Source organism: Zingiber officinale, chromosome 1B (genome assembly GCF_018446385.1).
Source record: "Zingiber officinale cultivar Zhangliang chromosome 1B, Zo_v1.1, whole genome shotgun sequence".
Classification (NCBI taxonomy): Eukaryota; Viridiplantae; Streptophyta; class Magnoliopsida; order Zingiberales; family Zingiberaceae; genus Zingiber; species Zingiber officinale.
Window position 1 is genome coordinate 53,174,926 of NC_055986.1, and position 26,646 is coordinate 53,201,571.

At 38.6% G+C, this 26,646-nt stretch overlaps 2 protein-coding genes across 2 annotated transcripts in view; one reads left to right on the forward strand and one right to left on the reverse strand.

Moving 5' to 3' along the window:
* The first annotated feature begins 17,847 nt into the window (after window positions 1–17,847).
* Window positions 17,848–20,256, forward strand: LOC122038398. The gene is made up of 3 exons (XM_042598134.1): window positions 17,848–18,516; window positions 18,672–19,617; window positions 20,075–20,256. The coding sequence occupies exons 1-3, from the start codon at window positions 17,848–17,850 to the stop codon at window positions 20,254–20,256; spliced, it is 1,797 nt and encodes a 598-aa protein (XP_042454068.1).
* A 1,403-nt stretch (window positions 20,257–21,659) lies between these two features.
* LOC122056613 (transmembrane and coiled-coil domain-containing protein 4-like) overlaps window positions 21,660–26,646 on the reverse strand; it is a gene marked incomplete in the record, with an annotated part of 120,688 nt that continues 115,701 nt past the window's right edge. Inside the window, 3 exon segments of the mRNA XM_042618640.1 lie at window positions 21,660–21,961; window positions 22,051–22,108; window positions 22,173–22,243. Of these exon segments, the coding sequence (XP_042474574.1) occupies window positions 21,812–21,961; window positions 22,051–22,108; window positions 22,173–22,243 (279 nt within the window).

Genomic DNA, 26,646 nt, shown 5'->3' on the forward strand with positions numbered 1-26,646 from the left:
TTAAGAACTCAGTACGCAGCGGAAAACTACGAGAACGAAAATAGAAAAGCAAGTAAAGAACACGCGTCCATTTTTACTTGGTTCGGAGCCTTTAGCGACTCTTATTTCAAGACCCAAGTCCCGCGGACCTATTGATGGGTAATCCACTAAAATACCTTTTCCGGTACCTCCGGAAAATGGAATTGAGTACATAAAAAAGATGGAACAAGTGCAACACCCTGCACTTGTCTTATTTCAAATAGTTAAATATATAAATTACATCTCGTTACCCAACACCTTCGAAGATTGTCAGCTTAGGCTCGGTGTCGGTCAGTTCCTCGGAAGTAGTCGGGTGCAACAACGTCATAGCAGAGTCACAGCAGTAGGCCAGAGCAGTCGGAACCTCAATCGGATGTGTAGAAGCTTGTATGTGAGTTCTTGTAGAAGCCTTGTGCAAGCAGCCTTAAATAGAGCATGGAAGGCGCCTTCCATAGGCATTGAAGGTGCCTCCAATGGGATAAAGTTTATCTCGTAAATGTTGTATCTTATCTACTTCGATCGCCAAACTTCATCCTTTGGAAGGCACCTTCCATAGCCATGGAAGGTGTCTTCCATGAACAGTACGAAGACACCTTCATCTGCTTGAAGACGCCTTTGGATACTGTTCATCCGAAGGCAAATTTGTTCCTTTGTTCTGTAAAACAACGTTAATACAATAAACCAAATAATGACCTGCAAGACAAGTAAGTATTAGCAGAATAACAAGCAGTAGTAATTAGTTCCTGTTCACCCTGGACCCGGAATTAGTTAAGGTCTCAGATTAGGGATCTAAAATGGACCTAAACTAGACCGACGCCTACTGTCCCCTCAACCGGGACACGTTCTTACTTAGTCACTCTCCTCCAGTGACTTACATTTACTTATCAGTTTGCCAGATATTCGGTCAGTCCATCGACCTATCTGGACTTCTTTCCAGATATTCGGTCAGTCTGTTGACCTATCTGGGCATCCTGCTAGATATCCGATCAGCCCGTTGACCTATCTGGACTTCCCACCAGATATCCGGTCGGCCCGTCGACCTATCTAGACTTCTCACCAGATATCAAGTCGGCCCATTGACCTATCTGGACTTCTCACCAGATATTCGGTCGACCCGTTGACCTATCTGGTTAACTCCTGCACACTTGGTAAAATGGTTAGATCACAACAATACCTAACTTAAGTTACTTTGTCATTCATCAAAATCTTAATAAGACCCTTAGTGAAAACTGCACCAACAAAACCATGAAGCCCTAGTGACAGGGGATAAGAGATAATCCACAAAGCAAACTTCTAGTGTTATTAACTTACTACAATACAATAAGTTAGGGTAGATACTCCAATACAAATCTCCCAATTTCGTAACGGTAACTTGGATACGATACCTTACATGAGAATAAACATACATATAGGAAGTAATAATACTCAAGACATTAACAACCATCGTAGCGAAATCAAAATTCTAGAATCATTCCCCAATCCAGAATTCTCTCAACAACTCCATTACTTTCATCTTTTCCTCTCTCTCACATCTCACAACATGCTCACAACTCTCTCTCTCTCTCTTTTCTCAATTTAGTGAACTCAACCAATTCTGGTTTTTTAGATAACCAACATTGCAAAACTAATATATGCTTAATCACAGTGCTCGTGGGATCGATATTTTATTACTTAATCAAAATCATACACTTATAAAAAATCTTAAATAGGATTGAGATTAGATTGGCAAAAAAACACATTTGTCTGGAAATTTTGGTTCCAGTGAATTAAGGGAAGCTTTTGCTAAACTTAATAAAGATTTTAGCCAATTATCATTAGGAAAAGCCCTTCCTAAGACATCACCAATTACTTCTAATTTTTTAACTTATACACACAATGAGTCTCACAAAAATTGAAACGTTTCATGGTCCTTCCAGGATAGTAAGATCTATGGAAACAAATACATCTTCTTGATTAGAGACAATAACCAGAAGATAATACTTCAACTTTAGGACCTCTTAGATTAAAAGAAATCATTGATGTTGATAAAGATCTTACAATATTCTCTAATGAATAATTAAATGCTTTAAATCCTAAGAAACTTTATAGCCAAGGCATTTTAAATTTCACCACCTCTGTATATAGACATCATAGACAAGAAGCCCTTTATCTTCCAGATGGAGAAGTCAAACTTGGCCTCATGATAGAAGAGCCTGCTAAAAGTCTATACCTTAGAAAACACGACTATATTCATCTTGGATTTATTGTATTTGGACTCAGAGGATTAACTCGAGCCAAACTAGGAGGGAAAGCCTTATTAGTCTTACATGATGCTCGCTTCTCAGATACTGAGAAAACCATCATCGGACTTATTGAGGTTGATATGAATGCTAATGTAAAATACCGAAAAAATAGGCGAATATTAATAAGGAAATTTTCCGGAATTTTTGGAAATTTTTCGGGAACTTTTCGGAGCTCGTACGGACAAGTTAAACGGGGATAAAAACGGGGCCGAAAAAGCCTGTTTAGGCTACCCAGTTTTAATAAGGAAAAGTTTTATTTTTCTTTTCCTTTTCCCTTTTCTTTTTCTTTACATTTTCTTTATTTTCTTTAAATCCTTCGTTTCTCTCCCTCGCGCACCCGAGCCTTTTCATTTCTTCTTTCCGACGCCACTCGTTTTCCCTTTTTTGCCCTAACCGCCGGCCACGGCAGTTTCCTCCGCCGCCACATCTTCTTCTCCTCTGCCGTAGCCTCTTGCCGTGGGGTTTCTAGCGCCGACCACTGGTGCCCTAGCCACAGCCGACGCCGCCTGGAGAAGTGCCGACAGTTATCTTTCCCCTGCTGCCGATCCTCTGCCGCCGGCGACGAGAGCAGCACCGCCGCCTCACGAGACATCGCCGCCATTCTCCCTTCTTTCCTCTGTGCCAGCCACTGAGCGCCGACGCCTCTGCCCTAGCCACCTCGCGCCGCCACCACTGCCGACGCCGACCCTCTCCTTGCTGCCACTCTAGGTCACGGATTGGTGGGGTTTTTGTGCTTTGAGGGGTGTTTCTAATTTCCGGCAGCCACCTTCTAGCGGTAAACAACCCTATTGAGCAGCAACTCTTGGATTCCAGCAGCGAGGTTGATTTAGATTTCTAGGTTGTGGAACTTGAGGTAAGGCTTAGGGTTTGTTTTTTTGTTTTCAATTCTGTGATCTGGTTCTTATCCCTGCCGTGAGCAGCACTTGGGTTGTGTGGAAGGTTATGCTAACTAAGGGTGGTAGTCTCTAATTTTAGATTCAATTCGACGGTGGTGTATCTGGTTTCAGCGGCTGCCCTGTCCCGACAGCAACTACTTGTTGTGGATCAATAGAGGAGACTTTGGTGTTGAGGTAAGATATTTAATTAGGTTGGATTAGGTATGAGTTAGATTTTTGTAATTGGTTGTATATGTATAATTGAAATTAGGTCTATGTTATTGTGTTAATCGGGGTTTGACCCTAATTTAGTGCAAGAGATTTTTATTTAGCTATTTATAGGAATGTAGCTAAATAAAATATATATTTATTGGTGACACAGGACTTTGACGCGAGACGAGTATCTCGGAGTCAGATTGGACCTTTCTATTTTCGGAGGCGGGTACTTTTGACTTATTGTCTTTGATATGCTTAGTAATGAAATTAACAATTTGCATTAATTGTGTTTTCCTATTTGTTTCGGTTAATCACTGCCCGATACATGTTGCCTGCTTGATTGATTGTTTGTTTGCATCTCGTATTGATACCTATCTGATTTCACATGCTTATGGGTAGTGATATAACCATGTTTTACCATGTCAGGACCTAGGTTTGATACCTTATTGATCAGTATATCTTGTTTTGATCTATTCACTATGGTGCCCATTGTTATATGTCCAGAGGATTGATTTAGCATATTACCTTGCTTAGTGACATGCACCATTCGCATGATTGCATGCTGTGTGAGAGATTGCTCCATTATTATCGAGCACTTTGCCAGTTTTCATCACTGTTCGGTGCTCCGTTGTGACGCTCATGGGCAGCGTGACACAGCGTGGTAGCACGTCAGTTTGACTCTTCCGGTGCTCCGTTGATCCGCTCATGGGTAGTGTGACGCAGCGTGTAGCACGTTAGAGATTCCTCCCCGTCATAGTGTACCGGGAGATGAGAGCATTGCGCTACCCCATTTATGATTTGGGGTAGGAGTACGTATGTACTCCGACAGCATCCCGTCCACTCGATCACTCATCAGGAGTAGTGTTGCTGAGTGCACGGTTGTCACAGCCCTACCCACTTGGTCCCACTTTTGTTGTGAGTTGGCTGACTGGCGTCAGGGGTGACCATGACATTGGCATCATATGCATGATGCATTTATTGTTTGTGTTTGCTGGACTTATATGCTGCATATTGTTTGGATACCTATGCTTGACATGCATACAAGTCTTCTATACCTTTCGGACTGTTTGTCCTTATACCGGGTCCTGGTTAGTACAGATTCTCTCCTGTCTTCTTTGGTTTGCATTTACCTTTATCTTTATCAGGAGACTGTACGCATGATTAGTGCTAGGTGTTATTTCTTTACTTTGCATATCAACTGTACCTGCTGAGTGTTGGACTCACCCCGCCTCCATTGTTGTTATTTTCAGGTTGATGCTGTCAGGAGGGAGTTCCAGTCGCTAGTCCCCACTGCACGTAGTGCTAGATCCCCTGCAGACCTCGAGGATTGATTGACTTTTGAGTTTTCTTCTCGTTTGTCTATGTTTAGACTTGATTTGTTTGATACTTGGACGTTGTATTTATTATTGTGATGTCGATGGATTTTATTTGGTCTTATTCCACTACATGCCTGCCGGGTCGGCATAAGAGGTGAGTTTCGTCGGATTTGAGTTTTACGAGTGTAGTTGAGTAGGGTGATTTTCGAGTTAGAGTATTACTGCTTTGTTTGATTATATATAACTGCGTGGGTGTTTGTGTGGTTGTGTTATATTTATTGTTATTATTCCAGCCGCATGTGGCTGAGGTATGGAGATATGTAGAAAGTTTCAGATTGTCCGCCGTACAGGGGAGATGCTGCCGAAATTTCTTCGGACGGGGACTCCTCTGGGGCGTGACAATTTAGTGGTATCAGAGCGAGGTTATACGATCTTTTGTTTTCGTATTTTTGATGTTTGGGATAACCTGATACCAATTTATTTACTTGGTATCAGAGCACCAAAGTTTGGCGATACTTGTTTGATTTTCGTGTTACGGATTTTCGAGATTTGGCTGATACCAATTTATTGGTATCGGAGTGGGTTATGATACCTGCTTTTGATATTCTGGATTATTGGATTATCCCAAGTTTGCGAGGCAAACTGGGTAGTTATTTGGATTGCACGGATTTTTCATTATGTATATATTTTGGACTTCCGTTTCGGATTTATATGGATTTCCGGCTATTTTCTCGTTCGGAATTTTGAGGTCAGAAGTTGGGGACTGGACAGCGATGGAACATCTCCAGACGGCAAATAGGTATGATGTTTATTTTATGATAGTTAGGACATCTATTAGCACATTATCTTTATTACCTGTTTGGTTGTTGTAGCCATATTACATGTGATGGGTTAGCCACTGATCTTGGTCGACTCTAATAGAGATCAAGGATTATAGTCTCTGGTGATTTTTCTTATCATACTATCAGTAGTTTTAGTTTCTGTTACTACTCGTAGGAGATGGAGGCACATACCAGCCTCTGCTATTGTTAGCTGGGTAGTGGATGATACCTACAGACTCCTGTTGACTTAGCCAGTAGAGTTTTTATACTCATACCTTTTGGATATTAGGGTACCCGATACGATGGGAATTGGTCATTGGGGGTTATCATGTTTGATCATTGTTGAGAATGGTTTGAGGTTGAGGGATATTGTGAGATCAGGTATTGTGATATGTTGATTTCTAATGATTTATGAGGATAAATGTTATGTGGTTGTCTGATGATCAATTACTAGATATTTGTTTTGATGATCTATTAGGGGATAACTATTTTGATGATTTATATTTGGGATGTCGTTGATGGTGACATAATGAGTGTCATGTTTGATATTTACAGGTTTGATGATTATAGTTGGTGCTCAGATTATAAATTGGGTGCTAGAGAGTTTACGGTTGAGTGTGCCCATGAAATTTTAATGAATCTGGTTAGTTGTGGTTAGTTAACATGATGATAAAAAATTGATATATGCTTCCTCTGATATTGGACTATGTGGATAAATAATGATCGATGTTTTGAATGTTAATATGCTCTTATGTGGAGTAGAGACTTATTCACCTTATATTGTTTGGGCTGATATTTTGAGGATAAAAAAAAATGAGGGTGTTTTGATGTTCTTGAATTCTGACTTTTGTCTTTTAGGTCGTACACATTTATACATATGATATTATGTGGGTTGACATTTTCTAGTTTGAGTTGATGTAATTAGTGTTGAATTGACCCATGAACTGATTTAGTTATTTGACAATGTTGTATACCATTTTATCTTAGTTAATTTTCATCAGTAAATATTGATTTACTCTTGTTAAATCGGTCAGTAGAAGACTGATTTATGTTTGTCGAGTTGGGTAGTTGTGGTTTGATATACCTTAGTTGCTTGTGGAGGATTAAGGTATTCTTGATTAGTTAGTAGATGAATGATTTAGTTTTGTTGGTTGATCAGTAGAGGATTGCCATACTCTATTTTTAGAGGTTCGAACCTTTAGGATATTTGTGCTTAGTTATGTATCTAAAGCACATTTGAGTACATGTTTTTGTACTGACGTGGAAAGGACTGATTTAGCCATATATCACTGACGGCTTGGATAGGTTATAGAGGATCGATGTATCATATTCCATGAAGACTTTGACCGTGGACTGTATATACCTGGTGGGATAACTTAGAGGGTGCATTGGGATATGTGACCCTGCTGATGTAAGGAAGTGTAGAGTTAATTGCTTAACACTTATGGGATACAATCGTTACTAGTGTATACTGGGAGAGTACATTTGGATTTATGATGATAAAATTTTCCCCATTAGATATGGTCTTGGTAGTGTATGACATTGACTTGCAATGTTATACCATGGTGTGTATATCTTTCTTGTCCGATATTAGTTCCTTTGAACCTAGAGCAGGGTTGTTACTGGATGATTAGACTGCTTTATTTTGGGTTACTTTTGATTGATGTATTCATGCTTGATACATATGCATGAATTTTGTTTAGATATACCCGTAACCCATGAGTGTTGGTAGCATAAGGTTGGTCTCTTTGGTTGAGCTGGTATGCTGATTTTGCATGTCTATGTTGCATGTATATTATGATTGTTATGTGTTGTAGGAGTTCTATGGTAGACTATCCATTTGCAAGTAGTATATGTATCCATGTTCTGATATGGTTTGAAGGTTCCTTGTAGATCATAGATATGTAGTTCGGTGTATGTATATGGATATATTATTGAAGATATCTTGTCGATTAAATCCGAGTTGTAGTATAAGTACATCGGTAGTGTTTTGATGGAGGCATTTTGTCGATTTAATCTGAGTTGTGATATGTGCAGATGTGTTGGGTGTAATATTTGAGGTATCATGTTTATTATATGATTGTTTTGAGAGTATACTCGTGTCGATTATGATTTGTTGGAAGTATTACGTTGATTATATTCTTGGCATAGGTGTACATATGTCATGTGAGTGTTTTTGAGGTGTATTGTTGATTATACCTATGTTGATATATGCACACGAGTTTGATAGGTATTGTTGGAGGTATCTCACTGATTTATACCTGTGCTATGAGTGTGTTTGGTGTGTACAAATTGGAGGATTATGTCGATTATACATATGTTGTGTGTGCATGTGTACCAGGTGTATGGTGGGTAGCATCATGATGATTCTACCTATGTTGAATGTAGAATGCTGAGTGTCTACATTATGTTATTGGTTGTATAACCCTGTCAACTAATTCTCCTATTAGTGGGTGACCAACCCACTAGGATGATGATAGAGTTGACTATGGATTTGATTTGTTTACTAGGTTGTTTATACCTTTGGCTGCCCACAGTGATATGTGGTTGAGTGATCTCGTGCAACCTCTAGTTGGATAGTTAGGTGCCTTGGACACTTATGGATCATTTGTGGTGGAGCGGAGTTCCCACATATACATATTTCGGATTGCTTGTAGCGGAGCATTGCTCCCATATCTATTGCAGGTACATGTTATAGATTATTTGTAGTGGAGTGTTACTCCTACATATTGAGGATTTCTTGTGGTAGAGCGTTGCTCCCACATATGTGGTGTTTTCTGTGATGGAGCGTTGCTCTCACACGGGAGGATCTATGCTTAGGTGATTTGTATTGTTGGTGATTATATTTCAGACTTATTGTCAAGGATCTTATGGATTGGGAATGTCTGTGATACGGACATTATGTGTATTGGTTTTACCATTAGGGCTTGCGGAGCCTTAGATGTTTTCATGGACTAGATGACTTGGGTATCCCTAGGATATTGGATCAGAATTCGTTATCGTTGTTGACGACGTGGTGTTTTATTTCTGATCTGAGGGGTATCACGCACATCATCTTTACATAGTTCTAGAGATGTTTCGATGGAAACGTCTAGATGTGAAGATCAGTAGCGCGTATTTTGATTGTCTTCTGTGAGATGTTTGAGACACACGGTCACCAGTAGGAGTATACCGTGGTTTCACAGGTGATCGAGCTTGTTACCATTGGGAGTAGACGGAGTCTATAGAAGAGACTCGCAACTTTCTTTGTTTGGCTCGATATTTCCGGAGATACGTTGAGGGTTTCTCTCGGATAGCTATGTCACTGACACGCCTGACCTGGAAAGGCGTGAAGTTCACTTGGACTAAGGATGACAAGACCAGCTTCTAGGAGCTGAAGCGGAGACTAGTGTCGGCTCCGATTTTGGTTTTACCTTCTGGAGAGGACGGATATGTCCTCTACACCGACGCATCTATTCAGGGTTTGAGCGCTGTTCTGATGCAGCACGATATGGTAATCTCCTATGCTTCTCGTCGGTTGAAGGAGCATGAGAAGAACTACCCTGTACGTGATCTGGAGCAAGTCGCCATTATTTTTGCCTTGAAGATTTAGCGACATTATTTATATGGCGTTACATTTGAGATTCTCACTGATCTTAAGAGTCTCAAATATCTATTTTCTTAGAAGGAACTTAATCTCCGACAGAGGAGATGGATGGAGTTCCTGAAGGATTATGATTGTACCATTAGCTATCACCCGGGGAGAGCTAATGTGGTTGTCGATGCGCTTAGCAGAAAGTCTGGAGGGATTTTAGCTTGACACCGAGTTGTGGTCACGGACTTGATTCAGGGTTTCTACGAGTTAGACCTTGAGGGGCAGGGACGGACAGAGCAGGGTATTCTTGTTACCATGGTTGCTCCGTCGTAGATCAGGATGAGGATACGAGAGCCCTAGGCTGCTGATTAGTATTTGCAGTTTATTATAGCCAGATAGCTTCCGGGCAGCAGACCGAGTTCACCCGAGATGAGGAGGGTGTTATACACTACCGAGACAGATTATGCGTACCTCAGTCTCATCCGGTCTTACAGGAACTATTTCAGGAAGCTCATCGCTCTCGATTTGCGATCCACCCAGGCGGGACCCGCATGTAACGAGATTTGAGGTGTTTCTATTGGTGGAATGACATGAAGGACGACATGAAAGAAGACATCGCGGATTTTGTAGCTAGATGTCTTGTCTGTCAACAAAGAAAGGTCGAGCACCAGAGACTTGCCGGCTTACTTCATGCAGGTTCCTAATCCTGAGTGGAAATGAGAACACATTACTATGGACTTTGTGGTAGGTTTGCTGAGGACACGACGAGGCCATGACGCGATTTGGGTAATTGTTGATCGATTAACCAAATCCGCGTACTCGTTAGCGATCCGGAAGATTGATTTCCTGGATCGATAGGTAGATCTGTTTTGTCGGGAGATTATCAGACTACATGGTGTTCCATTGAGTATCATCTCGGATAGAGATCCACGGTTCACGTCTCGTTTTTGACAGAGTCTGCAGTAGGCCTTGGGCACGCAGCTCTGTTTCAGTACAGCTTTCCATCCACAGACAAATGGACAGTCAGAGCGGACCATTCAGACTTTAGAGGACCTGTTGAGGTCATGTGTTATGGATTTCGGAGGCAGTTGGGAGGACCATTTGCCGTTGGTAGAGTTTGCCTATAACAACAGCTTTCATTCGGCTATCCAGATGGCACCGTTTGAGGCGTTGTATGGTAGACCTTGTCGGACACCCGTCCTCTGGGATGAGGTTGGAGAGGCCCAGTTGTTGGGACCTCATAGAGTTTAGCAGGATGCAGAGTTGGTCCGTACTATCAGACAGAGGATGTCAGAGGCGTAGGACCGTCAGAAGAGTTATGCAGATCGGAGACGCAGACCACTAGAGTTCTCTGTTGGTGACCATGTATTTCTGCGAGTTTCACCCACGAAAGGGGTGAAGAGGTTTGGCCTCAGAGGTAAGCTAGCTCCGCGGTACATTGGTCCTTTCGAGATCTTGGAGAGGATCGGAGCGGTAGCTTATCGACTGGCACTACCACCGTCCCTATCAGGCGTTCACGATGTATTTCACGTATCGATGCTGAGGAGATATTTTTTTTTTTGTCCCCGACCCGACCCATATGCTGGCAGATATTCCAGTTCCAGTTCAGCCTGACATTACTTATGAGGAGGTTCCGGTACGGATTCTCGACCGGAAAGAGCGTCAGTTGCGGAACAAGACTATCCGGCTGGTTAAAGTCAGATGACAGCATCATTCAGACGAGGAGGCTACTTGGAAGCTCAAGGATACTATCCGAGCTTGATATCCCCATCTTTTCGCTTGAGGTATGTGATTTATTTACCGTTCAGCATTTATACTCTATATCTGTTGTTAGTACTTGCTGATGGTAGATAACGAAATTTGGGGACCAAATTTTTATTAGTGGGGGAGAATGTAAAATACCGAAAAAATAGGCGAATATTAATAAGGGAATTTTCCGAAATTTTTGGAAATTTTTCGGGAACTTTTCGGAGCTCGTACGGAAAAGTTAACGGGGATAAAAACGGGGCCGGAAAAGCCTGTTTAGGCTACCCAGTTTTAATAAGGAAAAGTTTTATTTTTCTTTTCCTTTTCCCTTTTCTTTTTCTTTACATTTTCTTTATTTTCTTTAAATCCTTCGTTTCTCTCCCTCGCGCACCCGAGCCTTTTCATTTCTTCTTTCCGACGCCGCTCGTTTTCCCTTCTTTGCCCTAACTGCTGGCCACGGCAGTTTCCTCCGCCGCCACATCTTCTTCTCCTCTGCCGTAGCCTCTTGCCGTGGGGTTTCTAGCGCCGGCCACTGGTGCCCTAGCCACAGCCGACGCCGCCTGGAGAAGTGCTGACAGTTATCTTTCCCCTGCTGCCGATCCTCTGCCGCCGGCGACGAGAGCAGCACCGCCGCCTCACGAGACATCGCCGTCATTCTCCCTTCTTTCCTTTGTGCCAGCCACTGAGCGCCGACGCCTCTGCCCTAGCCACCTCGCGCCGCCACCACTGCCGACGCCGACCCTCTCCTTGCTGCCACTCTAGGTCACGGATTGGTGGGGTTTTTGTGCTTTGAGGGGTGTTTCTAATTTTCGGCAGCCACCTTCTAGCGGTAAACAACCCTATTGAGCAGCAACTGTTGGATTCCAGCAGCGAGGTTGATTTGGATTTCTAGGTTGTGGAACTTGAGGTAAGGCTTAGGGTTTGTTTTTTTGTTTTCAATTCTGTGATCTGGTTCTTATCCCTGCCGTGAGCAGCACTTGGGTTGTGTGGAAGGTTATGCTAACTAAGGGTGGTAGTCTCTAATTTTAGATTCAATTCGACGGTGGTGTATCTGGTTTCAGCGGCTGCCCTGTCCCGACAGCAACTACTTGTTGTGGATCAATAGAGGAGACTTTGGTGTTGAGGTAAGATATTTAATTAGGTTGGATTAGGTATGAGTTAGATTTTTGTAATTGGTTGTATATGTATAATTGAAATTAGGTCTATGTTATTGTGTTAATTGGGGTTTGACCCTAATCTAGTGCAAGAGATTTTTTATTTAGCTATTTATAGGAATGTAGCTAAATAAAATATATATTTATTGGTGACACAGGACTTTGACGCGAGACGAGTATCTCGGAGTCAGATTGGACCTTTCTATTTTCGGAGGCGGGTACTTTTGACTTATTGTCTTTGATATGCTTAGTAATGAAATTAACAATTTGCATTAATTGTGTTTTCCTATTTGTTTCGGTTAATCACTGCCCGATACATGTTGCCTGCTTGATTGATTGTTTGTTTGCATCTCGTATTGATACCTATCTGATTTCACATGCTTATGGGTAGTGATATAACCATGTTTTACCATGTCAGGACCTAGGTTTGATACCTTATTGATCAGTATATCTTGTTTTGATCTATTCACTATGGTGCCCATTGTTATATGTCCAGAGGATTGATTTAGCATATTACCTTGCTTAGTGACATGCACCATTCGCATGATTGCATGCTGTGTGAGAGATTGCTCCATTATTGTCGAGCACTTTGCCAGTTTTCATCACTGTTCGGTGCTCCGTTGTGACGCTCATGGGCAGCGTAGTACGTCGGTTTGACTCTTCCGGTGCTCCGTTGATCCGCTCATGGGTAGTGTGCGTGTAGCACGTTAGAGATTCCTCCCGTCATAGTGTACGAGATGAGAGCATTGCGCTACCCCATTTATGATTTGGGGTAGGATGATACGTGTAGCATTCCGTCCACTCGATCACTCATCGGGAGTAGTCTGAGTGCACGGTTGTCACAGCCCTACCCACTTGGTCCCACTTTTGTTGTGAGTTGGCTGACTGGCGTCAGGGGTGACCATGACATTGGCATCATATGCATGATGCATTTATTGTTTGTGATTGTGTTTGCTGGACTTATATGCTGCATATTGTTTGGATACCTATGTTTGACATGCACCTTTCAGACTGTTTGTCCTTATACCGGGTCCTGGTTAGTACAGATTCTCTCCTGTCTTCTTCGGTTTGCATTTACCTTTATCTTTATCAGGAGACTGTACGCATGATTAGTGCTAGGTGTTATTTCTTTACTTTGCATATCAACTGTACCTGCTGAGTGTTGGACTCACCCCGCCTCCATTGTTGTTATTTTCAGGTTGATGCTGTCAGGAGGGAGTTCCAGTCGCTAGTCCCCACTGCACGTAGTGCTAGATCCCTTGCAGACCTCGAGGATTGATTGACTTTTGAGTTTTCTTCTCGTTTGTCTATGTTTAGACTTGATTTGTTTGATACTTGGACGTTGTATTTATTATTGTGATGTCGATGGATTTTATTTGGTCTTATTCCACTACATGCCTGCCGGGTCGGCATAAGAGGTGAGTTTCGTCGGATTTGAGTTTTACGAGTGTAGCTGAGTAGGGTGGTTTTCGAGTCAGAGTATTACTGCTTTGTTTGATTATATATAACTGCGTGGGTATTTGTGTGGTTGTGTTATATTTATTGTTATTATTCCAGCCGCATGTGGCTGAGGTATGGAGATATGTAGAAAGTTTCAGATTGTTCGCCGTACAGGGGAGATGCTGCCGAAATTTCTTCGGACAGGGACTCCTCTGGGGCGTGACAGCTAATTTAGGAATTACTTACTTATGTTCCAATTTTAATATGACGATATGCAATTTTGTAAAACATATCAGATTCACATCCAAGCCAAAGGGTACGAACAATTTCAGGAGGATAACCTTGAATTAGATATTATTTTCTTAGGAAAAACAATGAATCATATGAATAATCACTTTAAAATCTCTGTTACAGACATGATTGAAGTCTTAACAACAAAAGGCATACACTTCCTAAAAGCCAGAGAATACAATTTTGAAACTCTAGAAATGGAATATCAATTTACAAAACCATAACTCCACTTTAAAACCCACTACCTCACTTATGTATAAGGATAGAAATAATCAACTCCCTGTCAGGTTTTCAGGGTATCAACCCACTTCAATGGCACCGAAAATGTACCTCATTTAAACTTAATGAATCAAACAGTAGCGTTAAAGACACAACTATAAACTCAAACTCACTCACTTGTTTCTTTAGGAAGAAAACACTGACAATTAATGAAAACATATCTAGAACCTAAACCTATACTTGTTTCCAATAGAATGAATCCAGCAGAATCTTCTGCAACTTCTAGACCTTATGATGTGCATCTTCCAGAAAGCACCATGAACACTATAGATTATGGCCAAGGGTATCCACTAAGAACTAGAATAGCACCCTATACAAATAATAATCCTCTAGTAAGAACTATAGGAAAACGAAGACCATCAGAAATGACTTTTTTTTTACTAGGATGCTGTCTTACTTAATATAACTGAATGTGACCCTCAGTTATATGATACTTATCTAGAACAATGAATTGTCTCTGTAAAAAGAGATTGCCAAACTAAACATGAAATGGATATAGAATTTGGCGAAACCATGATTAGAGTTGGCGAAAACTACTTAGGGGATGTAGCCCGAGCGACATGGGAAGACTTTAAAACTCACTTCCCAAAAGAAGTAACTCGTATTGCCGCACAGGGCAATAATATTCTTAATTTCTATTATGTTATTCACAGACTTATAACAGCAAGAGATGTCAATACAGGATTAGATATTCGGCAAAAAGAAGTCATGAGAGACTTAGAACAACTTCAATTATTTAATTGAAATTATATTAAACATTTTTTAATAAATTTTTAGCCCTAACAACTGTGTTAGGAAATTACTGTAATACAGCCTTAGGAGAATGTTTGTTTAGTAAGTTACCAGGAGAATTAGGAAAAGAAATATATAAACCTTGGACAGACTTACAAGTTCCCCCATTTTATGATAATATTGGTGTAAGAATTCAACATATTCTAACTACACTTAAAACAAAGTGTACTTATATTCAAATCCAGAAACAACTTAAAAACCAACAATATGATTTCTGTAGTCAAATTTACACTCCCCAACAATACGAAAGCCAACGAAAATAAACTAGGTATAAACAACAAAGAAAATAGTAGAAAAGACTACCTACTTCAAAGCCCACAGTCACTCCAAAGAAAACTTATTATATTAGAAAAAGTAAAGAAAGTAAACCTTTCTTAAATAAAGAAAAACATATCCGAAGGTATAAGACAAAGAAAACTTATGCAAACACTACGTGTTTTGCATGTCATAAAACCCGTGTTCTAAAAAGCGTCATTAAGCGCCGCTTAAGCGCGAAGCGAGGAAGAAAAGCTTCGCTTTAGGTGAAAGCGAGGAAAAAAGCGATCAAAGTATGTTTGCCCAAATTAAGCATGATTAAGCGCGCTTAATAGCGCTTAAGCGCGATTTTTTATTTATAATTTTAATTGATTTGTAAATTTTTAAATAACATAAGGAAAAAAATTTAGAGAAAACGAAGAGACACAACGTTTCTCAACTCTTGAGAGAAAAGCCATAATCTGCCATAAACCCCCTATCTGCCTGCTATCGAGAAAACCTAGAAAAAGTGATCAGAAAGTATTACAACTTGTCATCGACTTCAAATTTTGCAAACAAATCGGCGATGGGGTGGCGGCAGGGGCGACGATTTCTGTCCGATCTTGTCTTCTTGTTTCCTATCCATTCTCCGCTTCTCTGCACGGTTAGTCTCCCCGACGATTTATTGAAATTTTGTTGATCGACCTCTCGGTCGAAAGCAGGTTTCGATTTGATCGCCATTCTCTGATATGTGATTCATGGTCATCTCTGGTTTTACCAATTATTAGGACAAATCCAAATCATGCGATCCTTTTTTGTTGAAGCAACCAACAAAGGGCAAGTAGATGTAGATCATGTAGTAGATAGTTGTCCTGTTTATTTTTATCATATTAAATGAATTGTTGGTGCAATATCCCTCAGGTCAAGGTTGACCTGGTTGACTAAGATTGAGTCTTGGTTTGAGTTTCGATGTTTGAAAATACAAGATTTCGATGATATGGACAAGTGCAGGTGCAGTTGTTCATTTGGGAAGATTGTTTGGTGCAATTCCCCTCTGATCAGGGTCTGATCAGGTTGGTTGAAGAAGAGTCAAGTAGGTCAAGGTTGACTAGATACTTGACTGGGAAGTTCTAACTGAGATGTTAGGCAGAAGGAAAATTCTGATGAGTGAAGCCAGGTAAAAGACCTAGTGAGTGAAGCTAGGCAGAGAGAAAATCCTGGTGAGTAAAGTCAGGTGAAAGACCTAGTGAGTGAAGTTAGGCAGTTGAAAATCTTGGTGAGTGAAGCCAGGTGAAAGTCCTAGTGAGTGAAGCTAGGCAGTTTGAAAGTCCTAGTGAGTGAAGCTAGGCAGTTTGAAAGTCCTGGTGAGTGAAGCTAGGCAAGGGAAAACCCAGATGGATCAAGGCTGATCAGACATCTGATGTTGGGAAGTCCAAGTAGGTCAAAGGATTGACTGGATACTTGGCATGATGAGGAAAAGTCCAAGTGGGTCAAAGGGATTGATCGGACACTTGGTGATGGAGTCCTAGCAGGTCAAGGGTGACCGGATGCTAGGCATGATGAACCAACAGGTCATGGATTGACCGGATGTTGGTTTGGGAGCTTGGGACTTGGTTTTGGGCAAAAACCAATGTCTGGACGATTAGCTGATCGATTGGCTGATGCCTAATCGATCGGCCAATCAATTGGGAAGGTCCCCACGACAAGCCTCGAGTAGGCAAGTCGCAGAGCGCACAGAACGTCTCTGGATTGATCAGTCGATCGATCTAGAGACCCCAATCGATCAGTGGATCGATTGGGGTGGCGCGTTTTTACGCGATAAAAGCTGGATCGATCAGCCGATCGATCCAGACATTTTTCCCGCAGAGCACAGAGGCGCTCTGGATCGATCGACTGATCGATCCAAAGCCTCCCCGATCGATTGGGAGCAATCCAATCGATCGGGATCCGACCGTTGGCGCAAATAAAGGCTGCATGCGTGTGATTCCTTCTAGAGAACTCTCGGCCACTTCTCCCGATCTTCACCAGCGATCACAGAGCTTCTCCACAGGGTTCTCACCGCCAGTTCTTGAAGCTCTTGGAGGTTTTCCAAGTCAAGAGGTGGATCTACAGCAAGAGGAAGAAAGTTAGGGTTAGGGTTTTCTATACTCATTGTAAGCTTGTGTTTGTATTTGTGTATCCTTTCCCTTTCTTCTTGTAGTGTGAACTTGTAGGGCTTCTCCGCCTTCGGTAGTTATCGAAAAGGAGTGTTTATTAGTGGAGGTGTGTGTGAGTGTGTGGATCCTTGGACTAGTCACCTCCTTTGGAGGTGGATACCAAGTAAATCTACTTGTTAGCATTGTGTGTGTTGTTTCTTGTATATTTCCACTGCACATCTTTGAAGAAACAAGCAACGCCGACCACGAGCACGCGACGAGCTATTCCCCCCCCCCCCCCCCCCCCTCTAGCTACATTTCGGTCCCAACATGAATGTCTTTTGTTAAGAATTAAGATTTTATTTCTTGGTACATAATCTTGTAAATTGCAGAATTTTGTTAGGAATTTTTTTTTAAGTCTCTCATTCATCAATTATTTATCTTTAATCTACTCCTAGAGTCCTAGTTCAATAAGCAGAGTATTGTTTTTGTCTTACAAGTTTTATCAGTTCGATTTTTTTTAATTAATTATTGTGATGGTAATGAAGTATTTTTTTATGTACTTTAATTTTAATTCGTGTTAATTATCTTTTATTTGGAGAAATTTGGATTATGCGCATATGGTCAATTTGACTTGTATTTCGTAGGGATCAATGGAACAAAATTATTCTTCGATGGCATCTAACTCTAATTCTAAAGACAGCGAATTGAAAAAAGAGTTCGGTGATGTTGAATGGGAGATGGCAGTGTTTATAGATCCAAAAAATTCTAACTCTGTTAAATGTATTTTGTGTGGTAAAGTTACAAAGGGTGGAATATATAGGCACAAAATTCATATTTCGGGAATCAAAGGAAAAGGTGTGAAATCATGTAGGAGGGCAACCGAAGAACAAAAAGAAAAATGTCGTTCGACACTTGAGGACAACAAGTCTAAGAAGCTAAAGAAGGTATTGAATCAATCTAAGATAATGAATGATGTGGTTATGACTTTGAATTCTCGTGAGGAGGAATATGATGAAATAGCTATCATTGAGAAAGAAAGCAGGAAAAGATCCATCAATGTAGGACCCATTGACCAATTTGCAAAGTCAATTAAAGTAGATGATGTTTCTATGAGTGCAAGTAAGAAAATGAAGCAACAAAATATTAATGATGCAATTGCTAAGAAAAGAATACTTGAAGTCCATCAATATTTGGCAAGATGGGTGTATGAAGCTAGATTTCCTTTCCATACAATTGAGCATGATAGTTTTAAAAGATTTGTTGAGGCTTTAGGACAATATGGTCCAGGTTATATCCCTCCTTCTCAATACCAACTACGAGAGCCACTTTTAAAAGGAGAGGTAGAGAGAACAAAAGAATCTCTAAAAAAGAAAGAAGAAGAATGGAAAAATAATGGTTGTTCTATTATGACAGATGCTTGGAGTGATAGGAAAAAAAAAGCATCATGAATTTGTGTGTGAATTGTAAGTTTGGTACCACTTTTATCTCATTGAAGGAAGCTTTAAATGATGCTCACACTTCTCAATACATATTTGATTATATTAATGCATGTATTATTGAGGTTGGGCCTCAAAACGTGGTTCAAATTGTGACTGACAATGCTTCAAATAATATGGCAGCTGCAAAACTATTAGCATTAGAAAGACCCAATATATTTTGGACATCATGCGCCACTCACACAATAAATCTTATGCTTGAAGGAATTTCTAAACTTCCTATGTTTAATGGAGTGATCAAAAAGGCAAAGTCTTTCACTATTTTCATTTATGCACACCACAAGACTTTGGCATTGATGAGAAAGTTTACAAAAAGGAAGATAGTTAGGCCAGGAGTCACTAGATTTGCAAGCTCTTTCCTAACATTACAAAGTTTGCTAGACAAGAAGCAAGAGTTGAGAAATATGATGACTAGCAATGAATGGGATAGCACTAAATGGTCTAGGAGTAAAAAGGGGAAAGAGGCTTTTGATGTTGTTGTTCCAAATGATTTTTGGAACTCGATGGATTTGTGCTTGCGGATATTCACTCCATTGGTAAAAGTTCTTAGGCTTGTTGATGGAGAGGAGAAACCATCCATGGGTTTTGTGTATGGAGAGATATTGAATGCAAAAGAGGAAATTAGAAAAACATTCAAGGAAGAGAATGATTATTTGCCGATTTTAAACATTATTGATTCCAAAAGCAAGGGTCATCTTGATGGTCCGCTTCATACCACAGCTTATCTTTTGAATCCATATTACTTCTTCAAGAATCAAAGTATAAAAGATGATCCTTTGATAACGGACAATATGATTGTTTGTGTCAAAAAGTTCTTTCCTGAAGCTCAAATGCAACATCATATGATAAATATTGAATTGCCAAAGTACACTAAAAAAGAAGGCACTTTTGGGAAGAAACTAGCAACAAGTGGATGTCATATTAATGATCAAAATTACAATCCAAGTATGTTGACATTATTATTTATTTCCTTTCATATTAATATATTATTGTTATCATATTTTGTCTCTTTTTTCTGTTTTTCAATATTTTTCAGTAAGTTTGGTGGGATTTCTATGGCAATGAGACACCAAATTTAAAAGTGATGGCAAAGAGGATCCTTGGCTTAATTACTAGTTCATCCGGCTGTGAAAGGAATTGGAGTGTCTTTGAAGGGGTAACATATTGTTAATTGTCTTGTTATATTTTAATTTGATAGTTGTATAATAATTTATAAATTACTCTTAACTTTTTTTTATTTTTTTCTTATCTAGATACACACCAAGAAAAGGAATAGACTAGATGTTACAAGAATAATCTAGTTTATGTCCAATTTAATGCAAGATTGATGAACAAGAAGAAGGACAAGGATAAATTAGAGACTTTACTTGCACGTGATGGTAGCAAGGCTAATCTTGGATAGTTGAGGGTTGTGATGATGAAGTTGAGATGGAGATTGTCACTTTACAGCCAACAAGAGATATTAATGCTAATATTATAGGGGAGCCCGATGAAAACGAGTTTGTATCGGATAATACGGAAGATGAGATGAATGAAGATGAGGAGATCGAATTAGAATCAGACAAGGAATTAGATAATATCTAGTTTTTTATGCTCTTTTATTGTGAAAACTGAAATGAATGGATATTATAAACTTTGTGACTTTTGCCTTTCTAAACATGTGAGAAATTTATGCATGAACCTTAAATTTATCATGTTTAAGTATTATTTGATCTATTTATTTGTTTAAAATAATTAAATTTTATTTAAAAATAAAAAATATTTTTTTACGCTTAAAATTGTCCTAAGCTCGCTTAAGCTTATAAAGCTTGAAGCTTGGACTCAGCGCTTCGTCGTGTTTTTTAAAACATTGCATAAAACAGGACATCTTTCTTCTACTTGTCATGATAGGAAAAACTTATATAGCTGAGGCTGAAGTAGTTGAAAATACTAACCTTGATTTAATTAAAGTACAATATGATGTTTCTAATACCTTTTCTATTTATTCAATCCTTTTGATATTTGGCCTAAAAAATAATCCTCCTTCAGCACTTAAAGATTATTTTTTAATCAATTCTTTTTTTTGGATCCCACTCACAACTATAGTTCAGAAGAGGAAGACTTATTGTCTGATCCACCTTTTGATGAAATCTTACAAGACTTCCACCATCTCTCTCATGTATCATCAATTCATTCCTCAAAATTTAATAGATTTATGATAGCTCTGATAATATTCCTTGTTTTACATGTGGTTATTATCCTTCCATTCCTAACAGAGGCACTTACAAATACTGTAAGAAACAATATTATAATTTATGCCTCCAAACTCTTTTCCAAATCAATATCCCTCTGACTCATACTGTGAAACGGAGTAATCGCAGTACACTCTTAGAATCAAGAGTAGCAATCCTTGAAACCCAATTAAATCTCTTAGAAACAACCCTGATTAAATCTCTTAGAAACAGAGATTGCTATGCTACGGGATGGACTTGAACTGCACCTCACCCAGGTGGATTGTCTCCACTTGAACCTACACTACAACCCAGCCCTGCCACTTACCTAAACGATTTCCCCTCTGACAAGGGCAAAGGTTTACTTCTGGAGGAACCTGAAACCTCTGAGTTTGTTTTCATCCAAACTCCCAGTATCTGTAACATGGGATTGATCCTCGATATTCATGTCCAATGTACTCTTAATATACAAAGACATGAACTAACATTACGTGCTTTCTTAGATAATGGAGCTACAACCTCCATGATTGATGAAACTCTACTCAACTCTTATTCCTTCTGCCTTAATCAAAACTACTAACACTCCCTTACTAAGCACCCAATTTGGGGGGTGGGTCCCTAACCTCGTCATAGCCATTACTCGTCAAATTGCCTACTTTGGTACATACCAATGAACTCCCTCTTCAATGTCAATCCTTCCCTTTTCTATGCTAACATCTTCACAGCTGCACAATTGGATGATTTTTCCACAAGAAATTTTTTTGTTATTTGATGATGTTTAAATTCAATAATGCTTCATATGATATACAATTTAGTAAAATGAGTCACAATTTTTTAGTAAAATATATGGTACATTAAATTTATTCATTTCAACAAAATGTAACAATCTACCGTCGTACAATTTTGGATCGCACTGGATTCATACAAGCCTAGCTGGATTGATTTCTGATATCCTGGTAAGTATCCAAGGGGATATGATTGAAAACCGGATAATAAGTATCAAGTTCAAGTTGCTCCAGAATGTGCTGGGTCGTCCAAAGATATGAAGAGTGCCGGTCAATGTAATCAGTAGCATCAATCTAAACAAAATATAAACACATTTAATCTTTCGCACAAGACATGAAAAAGTGAAGAGAACTTGTTAAAATAAAGGGCGCGAGCTAATTACATTTTCAATCCCAGGAGAATCAATGGGTTGTATTCCAGCCAAACCTTGGGTCAACAAACTGAAACGAAGCATATGAGCACGTGCCACACTATAAGTTCTTTTGGACAGATAATTACATATACCTTGCACGAAAAGCCACTCCAAGTATCCAGTCATTTGTGGAATAAACATTTATAAATCTCCCAGCAACCATCTGAAACAGTTTAGACGACTGTAAAATGCAGAATGGCAGGCCAAAGCCATGCTAAATTTAACAAATTGCATGATATCATCGATTTGAAGTTACTGAAACAATACCCTAAAACTAGATGGGTGAGTTCTGAATGAATTTAATGATTTCAGGCTACTGAAATGACAGGATTTTATTGATTTCATGCTAGTGCAAAATGGCATATCATAGAATTCATATTTTAAAAAAGCTGAAGTGGTGGCACGTCATAGAATGCTAAATGCAAAATGTCAGGTCAAAAATTCCTCTGAATCAGAAGCCATGACCACTCAAGGTCAACTGATTTTGAATACAAGGACTATTGAAACCTAAGCTGATAAATAGGAGAAGATTGAAAAGAAAAAAAAAAAAACGTTGCTGAGAAAGAGGAGCAAATTAGCACCTAACCAAAGCGGAGAGAGCCTAATCTCAGTGTCAGACTAACATTTGTATCAAAGGGCCAATAGCAGTATGGATTCTGAATACTAATTTGCTGACCATGATTTGTATTAGTCATATGCCCAAAGGCTTCTTGATTTTGCTGATCAGAAGAGAATACTAATGTGTTTTGAAACTATCAAAGGTAGAGATGGCTGGCATTGAGTAAAACCATGAGAACACTCTTGAGCCCAAGTGGCAAATTACTTATTAAGGAGGATGCTAGGGATAATTCAGCATGTAGAATGTTCCCAAAGACGGAATAGACCAGAGTTATCTTGAGTCAATGAATTAGATCTTCATTGGATGCAGAGAAAATACAATTAAGACACTAGGGGCCATAGAGATGGAAGTGACACAAGATGAGTCGACCAAGTTTGACAAGTTTGAGACTCACATTTTAAGATTAGACAATTCTAAGTTCCAAATTGGCCTAACAATACAAATCTCTGATCTTTTGTTCCCTATCCTAAATAGGACCTTTTTTGGATTAAATGAGAAGCATTTTATCTTCCAATTCGAAGAACATAATCATTTACATCACCTATTTTATAAATGTTGGCTAAACAAACACATGCGTTATGAAACTGCAATAAAGTTATAATAAAATTAAGAACAAATAGCGTGAAGATTAACCAACTTACAAACCTTCAGTCATAACTTTACTACATTAAAAATTTGCTTTATGTATAATAGCAGAAATTTTAAAAAGTTCATAAAATAAAAACATTGGACATTTGATGTTAATATAAATATGATAATATAAATATTCAAAAAATTATTAATTGAAGAAGCTTTTGATACTACACTCCAATTACATCCAATTTGAAAGGTTATTAATATACTAAGTTTACTTAAATCGAGCATAACATCCATAGAATGTGTTAAAATCTAGCACTCTTAATTTTCCATCTGTTTGTCCATAAACTACTAACATGATGTCCACACGTCATTATGCCAACACAACAAAATATCAACGTGTATGGTGATTCACCCTACCCTCTCTTCTTGGTCAATGATTGACCATCAATTCCTCAGATATCAAAGGCGACAACCAAAGAAAGGGTGATCCCTGCCACTAAATCATGGATCCAAGCTAGTATCCATGTTAGCATTTTGCTAAATCATCATTGTGTCACATCAATACCACATCAACATTTGAGTGGTGAGCAGAAGAAAATGTCATATTAAGAATTATAGATGTTATGCTAGATTTGAAAACAAATGAAAGGATATACCAGACCTAAGCAAGAATTAATGGACTTGCCCTTTGCCTAAAATATTGATCCATGTTTTTTGGAAGGGGGTGCTAGTCTGAGATGATTCAAAGGAATTCAGGCAGGATACCAGCAATTCATTGAATATAATAATTACAGCTTCAATTCTGAAGATAAGGCGGAGGATAAAGCTTACAACAAGGCCAAAGCGAAAACGAGTTAATTCTAAAAGAGGACAGAAAGTTGGATGAAGTCCATATACCTATCAAGGTAATCCAAATAACTTTTGCTGAGTTTGTTAAAGATATAAAGAGGATAAACCAAAGCATCTTGGATAATCGCCTTCATGTGAACGTTAATTATCCTCTAACAAATGCATTGAAAATTGCAAAGGAATCTAATAAGAAGTTGTGGATGAAGAGTTACAGAAGCATCAGAAAAAATTGAATTCCAAAACATGGTTGGCTAATCTGATGATTATCAAGAAACCAATTGGACGACCTCAGCACTCAAGATGATCAAAAACATCTTCCAAAAAAGACTTTATCGTGCATGACTTCATGAGTTCAGAGATCTAAAACATCTTCCAAAAAGACTGCTACCCCCTTTCTCAAGATGATCAAATGGTGAACAAGAGAAGAGAGATGAGATGCTAAATATGTTTTCCACCTTACCATGTGAAGGTGTCAAAGTAAGATATATGTTCTCTTAACACTCAGATCACTAAGAGTTATATTCCTTTGCCTCGACATCATCTCCCATCAGGCTACTCATCCCTTAGATGCACTTGACCCCTTAACTCGCTCCACGTGTCATCCTTCACATCTTCACCTACGCAATTCGCCTCCTTCGGCTCAACCACACTCCAATGCTCCTCATCCTGTAGTCCCTTGGATGTCCAATATTATCTTTCTCCCATCTTCATAGACCTCAAGCCATCGAGTCATCAATACACTTGGCCATGCCAAATCCCCAAGTGTATCTCAATCAAGTCTTGAACAACTTCATATCAAATACAAATATGATCCTAACATAAACTATTTATTCAAACATCGAAACCCAATAATTGATCTCAATCACCAAAGGCCTAATTGCACCAATATTTTTTTCTTTTTGATATTTGACAATATATTCAAGTTAGATAAAATTAAATAAAATTAGAATTTGACTACACCTAAACACCCCCTTGAGCTAGAAAAAGACATCTTTCTTTTCTACAATATCTTACTCCCCCCTACCCCCTCTTTTTATATAATAACCAAGTTTTGACTAAAATGAGTGTCTAAAAAATAATGATGCATCTTATTACTATTTAGGACCAAATGTGGTTTACAATAACTATATAATCTATTTTGCCGCTCAGTCATGTTTTAGCCTTGTATAATACCTAGGTTTTGACCAAAATTAAGTAGAGTGGCAAAATAAAGTGATATATCTTAAGGTTATTAAGGATAGTGGTGGGAATAAATATTGAAAATTTAGTATACCGCACATATCGTACCGAAATATACCGAATCATACCGACATTATCAATATACCGAAAATTTCAATACGGTATTATATCATACCGAATTTTTCGGTATCGGTATGAGATTTAGTATTGGTATATCACATATACCGTACCGATACCAACATTTTTATATAAACGGTATAAAATTTACACCATACCAAAAATTCGGTATGATTTTTTTTTTATATCGACTATACCGAACCACCCCTAATTTATGTGATTTACGGGAATTATTATATGTTTTGGCACTCAATCAACTTTTGAGAAAAATTAGTTGAGTGCCAAAATAGGGATAAAATATATAAATTTTCAACAAGGGGACTACAATGGTCGTAACAAATATTAAGAATAATATATATGTCTCCAACATTACATATGGAGTATAGGAGACTAATATGGATCCAAGTTTTAACAAAAAATAGTGTCAAACCATGATTGGATACTCAACCATCCACTAGGTATAAAATTTTGACATTTGAATCACAACATTTTAAAAGAGTCGTTTTTGACATTTGACTCAACAACATTTTAAAAGAGTCATTGTTTATGCTAACTCTATTTTAGCGTTGACCAAGTTTTGATTAAAAGTTGGTTGAGAGCCAAAACATTTTATATAATTTTTGAAAATAATGTCATGGGTCCTAAAGAATCATAGATGCAAAACCAAAAAATGCTCAAAAATATGCATATTCTATAAATTATGTTATATATTTTCTTTTAACTAAAATAAATACATGCAATAAAAATGCTAATTACCAAATATATGAAATTTTCTCTTAACTAAACTAAATATAGTTTAGTAATACTCAAAAAATAAAAATTTTGTACAAGAGAAATTCATTAAACACATAGTTTATCTTCCTATTCAAAATGTTTTTATAGAATTGTAAAATCATCTAAATACACCTCTATAGTTTTTACACTCCTATTATTTCCTTGAACTAATAATAGCATAGCATACACGTGGTAATATTAAGATAATAAGTTACATCAACAACAATTTAAATAAGTCACATCATCATTTATAAGGGTGAAGAATCTTTTAATCAATTATCCTTCTATTTCAATCAATCTCGCTAATTTGTTAGTATCATTGCATTCTTTCTTTGATTTCTATTTGAACTATCTTTTATTTTTATACTAGACTGTCATACAATGAAAAAGTCATTATAGGCCTCATTGAAATAGACATGAATACAAATTTAGGTATTACTTACTTATGT

Bases quoted from the DNA above. Each gene is read 5' to 3' on its own strand.
- LOC122038398 (XM_042598134.1), top strand. From the start codon at position 17,848: ATGGCATCTAACTCTAATTCTAAAGACAGCGAATTGAAAAAAGAGTTC. The intron at 18,517-18,671 runs GTAGAGAGAACA...ATCTCATTGAAG, and splicing joins AGCCACTTTTAAAAGGAGAG to GAAGCTTTAAATGATGCTCA. The intron at 19,618-20,074 runs GTATGTTGACAT...AATCTTGGATAG, and splicing joins TGATCAAAATTACAATCCAA to TTGAGGGTTGTGATGATGAA.